The sequence below is a fragment of the Tubulanus polymorphus genome, chromosome 4 (genome assembly GCF_964204645.1).
Source record: "Tubulanus polymorphus chromosome 4, tnTubPoly1.2, whole genome shotgun sequence".
Classification (NCBI taxonomy): Eukaryota; Metazoa; Nemertea; class Palaeonemertea; order Tubulaniformes; family Tubulanidae; genus Tubulanus; species Tubulanus polymorphus.
The window spans coordinates 22,840,039-22,853,082 of record NC_134028.1 but is presented as its reverse complement, the minus strand read 5'-3'; the positions used below and the strand labels follow the sequence as shown (position 1 = coordinate 22,853,082).

Genomic DNA, 13,044 nt, shown 5'->3' with positions numbered 1-13,044 from the left:
CGTTTATAAAGCCCCTCTACTAATGGTTTAATTTTTTTAGAAGTGTTTCTTTGTGCTGTCCCATAGGATGCTGGGACATCTATCTTCTCTCCTAGAGAAATTGGGGCCTGTGCCAGGCAACATCCATTCTATTACAGATATTTCTGCAATCAAAATCATTCTGCAGAGCAAAATTGTCCACCGCAAAACTAGACAAAAAATAACCAAATTATTGAATACCATGATCTTTATTTCAACCATCTATTTTATGAACACATAATTTGCAAAAAGACGAACATTAAGACCAGCGTTACAACATGTCAAGAGCAACAGCAATTAAAAATTCACACAACCATTTACTGAATATTTGTGGTGCATGACACAGTTCAACTTACACATTCATAGATATATACACAGTTTATAAAATGTCTGATACTGGAGACAGGTTTAGTAATCAATAGTAATTTCCTTGATGGCTGCCGCCCCCACCTCCATACCCTCTACCGTAGTCGCGATCGTCGTAGTAATGACCACCAGCTCCACTTCCACCGCCGCGACCACTTCCACTTCCACCCTGAAATATAAACGACAGTTCATCAATACACTTCTACAGATCAATGAATCCTAAAACCTTGAATTGCCCTGACACATTCACCAATATTCCCTAATTGAATTTGAAGTAATCCAGTGGAAGCCTTCTCTTTTCAAAAGGTTCCTTAATTGCGCCATGTGTCACCAGCAAAAGCAACAAGAAACCAAAATTTCCCTGATCTTTTCTGATTTTCTAATGAGTGGTTGGGTGGTTGTCAGGGGCGGATCTAGGGGGGATGTCGGGGTGTCCGGACCCCACCTCAACTTTGAAGTACCCTCAAAAATTTCACGCCAAAATTTTTTTGACCAAGGTTTTCCACCTATAATATTTTTTCAACGCATGAAATGACCCAAAGCACCCCCTAAAATGTTGTAGAAGTATCCGGATTACGTGGTGTTTCATAGAGAGCCTTTTTTTCTCATTGGACACCCCCCGGCATGCATAATCCTAGATCCGCCCCTGGTTGTACTGTACCTGTCGTCCTCCCATCATCTGTTTAGCCAAAGCAAATGAGATTCTTTCCACCATTTCCACATCTCTATAATCTCTTCCACCTCCACCAGCTCCACTATCACCCTGAAGTAGATATAAATAAGTTAGTCCACAGTTCACTTTCATGGACACAGTGTTCTCCACAACAGGTTTCAGAGGGGCGGCTACCCCTTTCAATTTTACATCCTAACCCTTTGAAAATCAGACATCCCTTATACATGCTGACCCTGCCAGAAATAGAAGGAATAGCACGTCAATATTCTATAAGTGCTGCAAGTTGCTTTGATGTTTAAATACGCATATTGAACTGCGGAAATGAAGCTTAATTTGACACTTTTATGATTGATTTTGAAGTGAGCTTGTTGTTCTAATTTAAAATAGGCAGTAACTAAAAGCAACAAAACCAGCAGTTTTAGCCCGAAGGCCTAGTCTGAAAAATGTCATCTGATATGAACATAGGAAGGAAAAATATGATGTTCAACTCACCTGTCTTCGATCGCCCCAACGCTCTGACTCTTGCCTAAAAAAAGATAATGCGATTATAGTGAAGTTGGAATAAAATGAAAGCTAAGGTTTTATAAGAAATTTGAATTAGAAATAATCGATCGCTTACCAATGTCCTCCACCCGAGTAACCTCTCTCGCGATCATTATAACCAGCCCCAGCACTGCCTCCATAACCTCTATCATAACCTCGATCACCTCCGTAGTTATCTCGACCACCTCCATACCCGCCGCTTTCGCCTCCATAACCCCTATCGTAACCTCCTCCCTGACTACCTCCTCCTCCTCCGTACCCGCGGTTTTCATATCCCGCGTAACCTCGATCTCGACCTCCGTGGCTGTAACCTCTGTCGTAGTTATCACGTCCGCGGTAACCTCGGTTATCCATATGATGACCGCCTCTGAATCCACCTCCGCCTCTCGATCCACCTCTTCCACCGCCGTGATGACCTCTCGTTCCTCCTCCTGAAACGCGGATAGAATCGATTTACGATCACTTGAATACGAAACCATAGAACTATACGAAGAATCTATAGTCAATTGCCAACAGTGAGGGAACACTGGGCTAAAACACAATGACCCTGTTGCTCAAAACTATGAGTTAACCAGTGAATAGTTGACATAGTTCATTTGAGCAACTTGTTAGCATTAAGTGGATTTTTGAATCAGCGTTCCAGTTTATTTATCATTTCACCGTACGACAGAACACGTAAACCATTTATCAACATATTCACTCACCGGACGAGTTCCATCTGTTATTTCCGCATGAAAAGAAAATTTCGACATAAGTTATATATATCAGTTCATGCGCTTTTTCACAGGGAAATCATCATGAAAATATGTTGAACAAAGCGATTTTCTATTCACCTTTTATTCGGCGGAGGTCCTTCGTTCATCCCATCACCTCTTTCGTTGCCCATTCTCCGTTTGCGTCCACCTTTTTTCGCCATATCGTCTTTCTTATTCTTGAACACTGCACGAATGAGAAACAACGTTATCAACATTAATCTAGTCGGGTACCCTACAGATCAGGCTTTCTTAAGATTTAAGGAGAACATTTCATATTCCAAGGAAGCGTCTGTATCACTTTCATATCCCGATTACAGTAAATCGGTGCTCTACCTAAACTGTTAAAGTTTGGGATTACAGTAAATCGGAGCTCTACCTAAACTGTTAAAGTTTGGGATTACAGTAAATCGGAGCTCTACCTTAACTGTTAAAGTTTGGGATTACAGTAAATCGGTGCTCTACCTAAACTGTTTAAGTTTGGTTGGCAAATTCTAATCATTGACGCTACTACTGAACTCAGAGCCTAATTCATTCTGACAGCAGCACCTTCGAAAGAATTTTCTATTTAGAAGGAGTTTCTTAGGAAATAAGGAGTTGTTAGGGACCCTGAAAGTATATGAGGTATACATGTCTACATATATATATCTACACGTACGTGGCATCGATTTTCCTGCTTTTAGTCCGACGAGAACTTGCGGCCGAGGATATTTATCGAGATAATTCGCGCAGATCGTAATGATCTGCTCATCGGCTTTTTTTCGTCGTTCCTTTATCGCGTCGTTCGAAATGCCTTCGACCCATTTCAGCTGATCGCTGATTTTCTTGTACTCGTCCGGGTGGTATTTACTCTACGAGAAATGATCGAAATAGTGTCAACAAGAGCAAAAGATTAAACATCTCTCAGCTGACAGTAGGCATGAAATTTTATACCCCGTTTCTCATTCTGATGACCGGGCCGGCCACCTATCTAACATATACATTACTTATCGAAATCACGATCAAGCTAACAATAACGGACCCAGCTGTTAGAGAAATGAACTGATTACAAATTTGATTGTAGTTTACAAAATGACCCCAGCCGACTAGGGAAAACGAGGTATCATTTTTTCTTTTGGGGGTCATTCATTTATTACGTATGCATTAGGGGAGGGGGAAGGGGTCAGTGTGATTGCGTACTGTAATGCTGATGGCCGATTTTGCATAGAGGGGGAGGGGGGTTGAAAAATTCAAATTTTATGCGTACGTAATTAATAAATGATCCATCCCTTTAGCCTTACTTAGTTCTTGAGTGAATCTTGCAACAAAAAATCAGGGAATAAAAAGATCGTTTGAGATGAAATACGTACCAGAAATTTCTTTTTGTGCTGTTTTCCGGCCAGATGTCTGGTGAGGTTCGCCGTTTTCACTTCTTCGTGACACAGAATGCAAAAGTACTCGAGGTCGCCGTTCAAATACTGACGCTCAGATATCATATTCAACCCTGAAATATCGACAGATTTAACGGAGTTAAATCCAAGCGAGGATCCGCGTTCGAATTTTCGGATGTCTAACGTAACAAACATACCGACAATAGGCCTCCTACAACGATCCATTTCATCTTGTATCTTCGCTTTCAAATCTGGTTCTATAGACGATGAACGACAAATATAAAACATCAAAATTCTTTATCAAGATTTTTTCTTCTATCCTCATATGACATTATAATATACTGTTAAACAGTTATAGTTAACTTTAAGTTATAATGTCGTTATCAGTTAGATCCAGATCTCAGTTCAATGTGACTTTCCAGTTAAAACTAATTCACTTGGATATGGTTTACAATGGTTTTCACAATGGTTTTCATTGATAATATTTGTTGATTTTCAGTCCCAATCTGTGTTTCTAGTTCTGTTGAATTTTAAGTACATATTGTCATTTTGATAGATCGACAATATAATAATAGTCCCAGCTATGAAAAGTAAAGACTATAAACAAACACAAACCTAATTCAACTTTGGCATTTTTCAGGACTTCATGCGGCACTTTCTCGCACTGAAAACAAAAAAATAAATGCATCAACTTATAATCTTCTGTGTTAAGATACGACTAGTCTGGTAGTTGATGATCAGAAATCAGAAAATAAGTTTGTTTTTGTCAGAGTCAAATGAAAAGTCAGAGATGGACGAGGTTAACTGTAGTTTAAACTATGTTTCCTTAAAAACGTGTTCGTACTCCGTATTTAGCTTTGATCGCACGAATGTGGTCCTCGCCGAGAATGATCTTCGTTTTGATTTTCAGCCGGCGAAAGAATTCCTTCCCGTTGTCTTTAATGTAGGTCAAAACCTCGTCCTCGAGTTTGCGAGGTTTAGCGGTCACCGGCCGTGAACGGTTGAACGTGTCGACCATCAGTTTGCACACGTTGTACACGTCTTTGTGATGCTTTTCCTAGGATAGAAATTAGAATCGCAATGGTTATTCCTATTCATGGGAAGGGGGTACTGCGGCAATAATTGTGGATTATTGAGGGTCCCTACAGATCAGTCATTCCTGGGCATAAGAAGTTTCAAAGGAAGTGTCTGCATCACTTTCGTATGCCAATTACAGTGTAGGCTCCTCCTAAATTTGTAGTGCTTGTCTCGGTAAACCATTTATTTGGTTTTGTAAGCAGTTTTATCCTTTACACTACCTAAACTCAGTTGCTAATTTGGTAACCGACTGATTGCGTAAGAAGAATCCCGGTTCCAAATATACCGATTTAGCGTAGCTAACTGTAAATTTAAAATTGCCTTTTTCTTAAAATTGAAGGAGTTGGGTATTTTGCTCAAATTAAAGTAGTTTCAAGCACCTTCGAACGCATGGTTTTGGTTTAGAAGCTGTTTTTAAGGAATCGAGGAGTCGTAGGGACCGTGACTTGTGACGATCATACTTACAATTGCGTTGATGATATGTTTCGTGGTTTTAATGTGTTCGACGATTTCTTCCATAGTTTTACCCTCAGCCTCGGTGATGCGGCAACAATTACACGCGTATCGTATTTTAAAGTCGTCGATCGTTTTCGCATCGATGATCTCTTGCAACCAAAATAATCCTGCAACAACAAGAGATGAAAACTCTTCAAAACCTGTCGACGAGGATTCATTCAGGAGCAATTCCGATCCTAATTACATTGACAGGGTGGCCACGTTTATTTGAATAGCCTTTTCCCTGATCATTCCCTGACATTTAAGTTGTTTTCCCTGATTTGACCTGCTAAAAATCAAATCCAATGAGCACACTTAAATACGTAAGCCATAGATGGAAACTGTTTGATTTTACGCATAATCTAGCAATCTCAATTTCAACAAATTCCCAGACTTTTCCCTGATGATAGCTTTTTCTTTTTTTACAAAAAAAGTATTTCCCGATATTTCCAGGTAAGTAGTCACTCTGATGACCTCTTTTAGCCAAATTCCATATAACTTTATAAACCAAATTTCATGAATCTTTTAAGTCAAATTCCATGACTATTTCTCGTTGTGGTCACCTACCGATGAACGGGCTTTCAATCGTGTTGTTCTCATCGACCTGTTTTTGTATGACCGCGTACGGTGCCGTAAGAGCATCGACTGAAAATTCAAAAATATCGGAAAAACGAAATAAACATCGATTCAACCCCGGCTGAAACTGTAAACATTCGATTAAACAAAAACAAGTCAAAAGATTAATTCTCTCAAAAATAGATGAAGATTTCATGTGTTGTGATGCTGCGATTTCGAAAAAAAAATTTTGTCCTCCCGTGTTCAAAAATGTGTTCGAAAAATTAGTTTCTGTTTTCGTTGTGAATGACAATACATATTTATACACACGAATGTGACGAATTTTTTTATTCTTCAATTTCCTGAATCGAAAAAGTATCTCAAAATGAATCGAGGAATCGAATGATCACGTGGTGCGCCACACACAACAGAACTTATGGGTAGAAAACAATCGACGTAAAATGCATCGACATCGTCGTTGCACGTCGCGCGGAAAAATGTCTTTAGTTCGAATGACATTTTTTCGCAGACGCCAAAATCGTCAAAGAGATGCGCGAAAAATCTTGTTCCGTCTGCGACTGGATGACTGACAGACGGCGGGATGATTGACAGACGACGAAACTGGCGACGCCTATTTATGCTTGTCGATACGAATTTCAAATGTCTAAACATCTGTCGCTATAATTCTCTCCTCATTTTCGCGGTTTCGAAATTTCGCTTCGATCGTCTCGAAATTTCGCCTGTCGGCTCGAAATTGCCGCGGTGAAAGCACGAGAGTCAAACAATAATCGATTAAATCCTCGCGACGACGACGTCTTTGTGGTTGTTGTCGTTCGACAAAATGTGAATGAAAAGATTTCGTTCGAATGAAATTCATTCGGTAGTTAACGCGAGCGCTACCGCCAGACTCAGACGAATCAAATAGTCTTGTGTTGCGTATTCATTTTTTTTTCTACGAACGAACGTACCTCCGTTTTCCACCAATAATTTATTCTACAAATAGAGAGCAAAAAGCACTGCACATTTAGCGTACGGTTTCGACGAATACGACTTTAGGTACCGTCGACTACAACACGGTCAATGGCGCCCGGTGAAAGGCTCGCCGATCGAATGAAAATTTCGAAATATTGTGAATGAGGAAAATATCGGCATACATAGGCTGAAAATAAATGAAGATTAGATTATGCGATCATTTCTGGATATTACATTGTGACCGTTAGACTGAATTGTTCTTTCATAACTGAAAAATTATTTTTTTCTTTAACCCTTAGCGTCCCATGTTTGACTAGTCAATACTGACAATAGTTGAATTCAGTCTGGATCCGTAATCAATGTCTTACACACTTCTATATCCCTAGATGATGTAACGCGCAATCTTTCAAACTAAATGATTGTATCCCCCAATATTTTAGTTAAAATAGCTGCCTGGTCGATAAGGGTTAATACCATGCATCTTTAAAACTACCACATTCATGGATTTGTAAAGCGATTTCTGTAAAATATCGCACTATGATCCAATTAACAATATTTCTTTGTTCTCAAATTTTCCAAGCTTTGGATGCATCAAATTTCCTAAAATCTTATCAAAGGCATTGATACTGAAGTAATGAAGTATCGTGCTATATTAATAATTGTCATTAAAGCTCTGATGAATTACAATAAATTTAATGATGTGTAAAATTTCTGTTTTTCGGAAGCTCGGATATTTGAGATTATTTACCAGATTGTGACGATCGGTATCCTGATGATAATCCCACTCATCGTACGCCATTTCACGATCGCACAGCTATGAAAATAATCAATGACTAACATTACAACAGCGCCATCTGGTGAAATGTGCTGATAAACAGCAACGATATTGAAATGAAGAATTGGAGAAATATTTTTTTAACAAATAGATCAGAGAATATCAAAATCAACTGATACTTACTTCACAAGTTACATAGATACCAACGAGCTTGTAGCCTGAAATTTATGATAATAATCAGATGACATAGGCCTATTCCTAAGGTAAATTCCAAAAGACTTTTTCAAAGCCAGAATTACTCAGAAAAGTTGACAATATTCTGTATGCCCTGCACAGGCACAGGAGGGGGCCAAAAAGACCTCATAAGAAAACACGACCTTTTGTAACCACTTTCTTATTATTCTAATATAATTCTAAAACTAATCTACCTTTACACTTTTCTTTGTAGGTTTCGAATTTCGACTTGTGTCCTTCATCCTCCAAGTGTTTCGTTAACGCCTGAAAGAAAACATGATTTCTGTCTCAATTTTTTTTTGTAAAGAAATGAACATTTACAATTACTGGCTGAATAGATTTAATTTTCAAAATCCGGGGTGGATCTAGAAAAATTGGAACGTGGGACTCACTTTCTGAGAGAGGATGAGTCTCAAATTGCACTGTCTTGAAAAAAAGAGCTGTAACCTCCAGAGGACAACAGGGGTCTGCACCCTCCTAGATCCACCTCTGAATATTAATGATTCAATATTTAAAACTCACCTCTTCTTCGTCCATTTGAATCTTTTCCAAACACAATTTACAGGTGATCGTCTTTTTAGTGTCATCTTTATGTAAAACGTGTTCCTCGATTTCGGAATCGGCCAATTCACTGAAAGTCATAGCATCGTATTCAAGCATTGCGCAATATCAAATACACTTCACTGACTCACTGAAAAAGTCTACTGAATCAATTTGCCTCATTTATGTCAACTGAATGAATCGCTTCATGAAATTTAAATATCTGTTATGTAGTAATACAACTACTAAGTCCAGCTACTGTAAAATGACTTTTCAAAATATAGAATACTGAAGCGGTTAATACTTCCCTTTCTCGGGCTTTAGAGTCGTTTTAGACTGAAGAAGGGGTTTGCAGCAACGACACAAAATAGTTATAGACCCATATCATGATAAAACTTTTTTTAGTAAATTTTTACAATTATGGGATTCCTACAACAACTTAAACCATTTGTAACTAAAACTTACGGCAATTCCTCTTCTGGTTGTTCCTCCTCTATTTCCTCTTCAGCAGCAGCAGCTGCTTCCTCTTCACCGCCCTCCTTATCACCTTCTGCAGATTGTTTATTTTCCTCCTCATCTCCGGCCGCTTCCTCTGTTTTCTCATCTTCTTTTCCATTTTCCGCACTCTCCTCTTCATTTTCCCCTTTATCTTCTCCATTTTTCTCTTCAGTTTCTGCCGTTGTCTACGATCGAGAATAATGAAGATAATAAGCCTTAACAAACAACGACAGGTTTAGAAACAAGCAATCTTGTTTTTACAGGCTTCTTAAAGATGAGGGAATCTAAAATTCCCTGAAATGTGCCTAATTTTTGGCCTAACCAGGGAATCAGGGAAATAGATATGACAATTATCACGTAGCCTACCTTCATTGTAACATCTTCAGCCGATGGTTCTTCATCTTCTTTTTCGATTTCTGGTTCTCCTCCCTCCTGTTCATCATCATCATCATCATCATCATTTTTAAGAAGTTCATCCTCATCTATCGGTTCTTCATCCTCCATTGGTTCTTCCTTATCTTTAGCTGCGGGTTCTTCTTTGATTACTAGCTCTTCAGCTGCGGGTTCTTCTTTGACAACTGGCTCTTCCACTTTTGAAGCGGCTGCAAGGTATAAACATTTTTAATCAAAGAAATCCCCTAATGGCCCAGTTTCAAATTCGCAGATAAATTGAATGAAGAAACACATTCAAAAACCAAAAGGACCTGTTCCTACAATTTCATATGTTCTATACGACATCAAGTCAATTAAATGAATTTATGGGCCTATAGCCAGAACAGTCCCTTAAATTTACGACGGACAAAAACCATTACAAAACGAGTCTATCTTAGAGACTTCAGTGTACTACCGGTGTAAACCCATCTAATAGGTAACATGCATACCCATACTTCAAACTGAACCCTGAGAAGATTAGTGACTTTAAACATGGGACAACCTTATAATAATAAACCAGGCAGAACAGGCGTTTTGCTAAGCGATTTTATACAAAAACATCTGCTGATGTAGAAGTATTTCTAACTGAGTGTAACACACCTTGAATTGAATAGAAAATACAAAACATAAAATGTGTGCACACAGTCTATTGTGGCAGGGTTTTGTATCGTGGCTAAATCAAGCAATGCCATTAGATTCGAAATTCCTCCCAGGGTAGGATGGTACCGCGACAGAGTCCGGCAGAGCTATCAGGTTCGATTTGATGGAGGATAATTGAAACGGGTTTGGGTCATCCTAGTAGTATCAAATTTGGTAGTAGAGTTATTCATCGGATAAAGGGTAGCTATAACAAACCTTCTTCCTCATTTTTCCGATGTTCCTTCAAACGTCTGATGAGTTCAGCTTTATTTCCGTTTGTCGGTAGGTTATTTTTCGTACATTCTTCGCGTAACTGAACAACGGTTTTCAACCTGAGACCTTTCTCTATTTCGGGTGTCGACATTCTGTATGCGAGGTGTGAACTATGTGTTGATAAATAATCAGATTCCAGAATGTCCTGCTGCTGTTCCAGATATGAAAATATAGATATTAGTAATTCAATTTCGATCGCACCCTTTTCACTGTGACACTATGTTAAACCGCGCTTTCCATTAGATTGGTATGATTACCCCCAGCCTATAACTCTTGCCATTTATCAGATCATCTCCCTGGGGAGAAGTACCAATCTAAGCCGCTGTTGGGTGCTTAGGAATCATCCATCAGGTACCCATTTACTCCAGGGTGAAGAGAGGCAATGAGGATAAGTGTCTAAAGTCTATTTATTTTCCATTTGGCATCAACCTTTTTGGGATATTTTGCTTAATTTCGGTGTTTTAATCCAATCAGTAGGGTTGTGCAGTCCAAATGAATCATCGTTTAGGCCGGGACACTACAGCAATGCGCATGGTCGAACCCACAATCCCAAAGACATAGTCAGTAACCTGTCTGCGGTTTAGTTTCACGATCGGATATTTTCACAAACCACATAAGCCCATCCGATTATAAAAAGCTTACCACCAACGATTAGGTAACTAACTACCAAAGACAGTGACACTGACAGTCAAACGGGCTCTAGTCTTTGCCCACACAACACCGGCCATTAATTAGGCCTAGGATAAGTTAAACAGTTGGGTTCTAACTGGTCGGGTTGCATACGGAAAAATTTAACCTAAGTCGTAAAAATGTTTGGTTTAGCCTTTCATGTTATTGAGTGGCACTTTATTAACTTCTTATATTTAGCTTATAGAACGTTTGTGTTCGGTAATTAGCATATTTTCAACAATGGATCATGACTTATTTTCGATTTAGAGTCAAAGTTCCCTTTTAATTCCTGAGACTAAAACACTATTTTTTATTCGGCATCGTCTTACATTGTCAGTTCATTTAAAAATAGCTTGAACTTATCATCAGTCGGTGTAATAAAGGTGTTATTGATATTCTATCGGTTTGTAAACGGCTCACTTACATTGATTAAATCGACCAGAACGCCGCCTATGAATTACGGACGATGTTCTAAATTCATACAGCCATATGAGTTAAACTGCAGCGTCCCGTGAGAGGACCCGGGCCTGTGACGGGACATGGGTCCTCTCACGGGACAAATGTAGAATTCTTACATGAAACGTCGATTCCAATGCTAGCGGTTTCGAGTCTCAATATTCTTATGTATTCTGTCTATAATGGTTATGAATAAATAAATTCAACTATCGATTGTAATTATTACATTTTCCATTTTGATTTCATTTATAAATACATAAAGGCCTACCGAAAAATTCTAATTTACTGCAGGGCCAGGGGGACAATATGGGGATATGAATGCACGTTTTTCACGCAGGATTTTACAACGGAACCCGCGATTCAAGTTACCGTCCCGTGAGAGGACCCGAATCAACACACTGTCCCGTGAGAGGACCCGATTTTAAATGCTGTCCCGTGAGAGGACCCGGTTCATACACTGTCCCGTGAGAGGACCCGATTTTAAATAATGTCCCGTGAGAGGAGCCACTTTTAAATACTGTCCCGTGAGAGGACCCGATTCAACACACTGTCCCGTGAGAGGACCCGATTTTAAATAATGTCCCGTGAGAGGAGCCACTTTTAAATACTGTCCCGTGAGAGGACCTGGTTCAACATTCTCTCCCGTGAGAGGACCCTATCTTAAATACTGTCCCGTGAGAGGACCCGATTCAACACACTGTCCCGTGAGAGGGCCCGATTCAACACACTGTCCCGTGAGAAGCCCGATTCAACACACTGTCCCGTGAGAGGACCCTATTTTAAATACTGTCCCGTGAGAGGACCCGATTTTAAATGCTGTCCCGTGAGAGGACCCGGTTCAACAAACTGTCCCGTGAGAGGACCCAATTTTAAATACTGTCCCGTGAGAGGACCCGAATTTGAATACTGTCCCGTGAGAGGACCCGAATCAACTTACTGTCCCGTGAGAGGACCCGGTTCAACACACTGTCCCGTGAGAGGAACCGATTTTAAATAATGTCCCGTGAGAGGACCCGAATCAACTTACTGTCCCGTAAGAGGACCCGGTTCAACACACTGTCCCGTGAGAGGACCCGATTTTAAATACTGTCCCGTGAGAGGACCCGATTTTAAATACTGTCCCGTGAGAGGACCCGATTCAACACACTGTCCCGTTAGAGGACCCGATTTTAAATACTGTCCCGTGAGAGGACCCGATTCAACACACTGTCCCGTCAATGGCATATCTATACAATGGCATTTAACAACGGCATATCTATCTAATAGGCATTTATCGGGCTTCTCTTTCGGCGTAACTTTGTAAACAGTACCATTCACAAATCCATCAACGGTGAAATATGTATCTTAATAACCCAGCAACGTCAGTGGGTGAAAACTGTTCAATTCAAAACACATTTATCTAGTCACATAAACTAAACAAGTCGATGAAAGGTAGAAGCACAATCCAGAGTAGTTAAAAACGTTCGAAGTTAATTTCCCGCGATTATGTAATTTAACTCAAGTTTAATGTCAAACTTAACCAAGAACTAGTTTTTGTAGAAATCGTGTTGAAATCGAATCGGGTCCACTCACCAACTTGAATTGGGTCGGTGAATAACCGGGTCCCCTCACGGGACAGAATTTAAAATCGGGTCCTCACGAGGCAGTGTGTTGAATCGGGTCCTCTCACGGGACAGTAAGTTGATTCGGGTCCACTCACGGGACAGT

At 39.8% G+C, this 13,044-nt stretch overlaps 1 protein-coding gene across 1 annotated transcript; it reads right to left on the bottom strand.

Annotated features, from left to right (window-relative positions):
* Positions 1-224: 224 nt before the first annotated feature.
* LOC141904031 (uncharacterized) lies at positions 225-11,322 on the bottom strand. The gene is made up of 22 exons (XM_074792473.1): positions 11,306-11,322; positions 10,156-10,363; positions 9,235-9,470; positions 8,836-9,053; positions 8,353-8,461; positions 8,025-8,094; positions 7,780-7,814; positions 7,570-7,635; positions 6,818-6,842; positions 5,862-5,939; positions 5,265-5,422; positions 4,567-4,779; positions 4,338-4,386; positions 3,920-3,979; positions 3,702-3,835; positions 3,011-3,203; positions 2,434-2,539; positions 2,305-2,318; positions 1,677-2,031; positions 1,550-1,583; positions 1,046-1,147; positions 225-553 (listed from the first exon to the last, which is right to left on the bottom strand). Exons 2-22 carry the CDS (start codon positions 10,301-10,303, stop codon positions 434-436), a joined length of 2,523 nt encoding a protein of 840 aa, XP_074648574.1. The 5' UTR covers positions 10,304-10,363; positions 11,306-11,322; the 3' UTR covers positions 225-433.
* Positions 11,323-13,044: the final 1,722 nt, after the last annotated feature.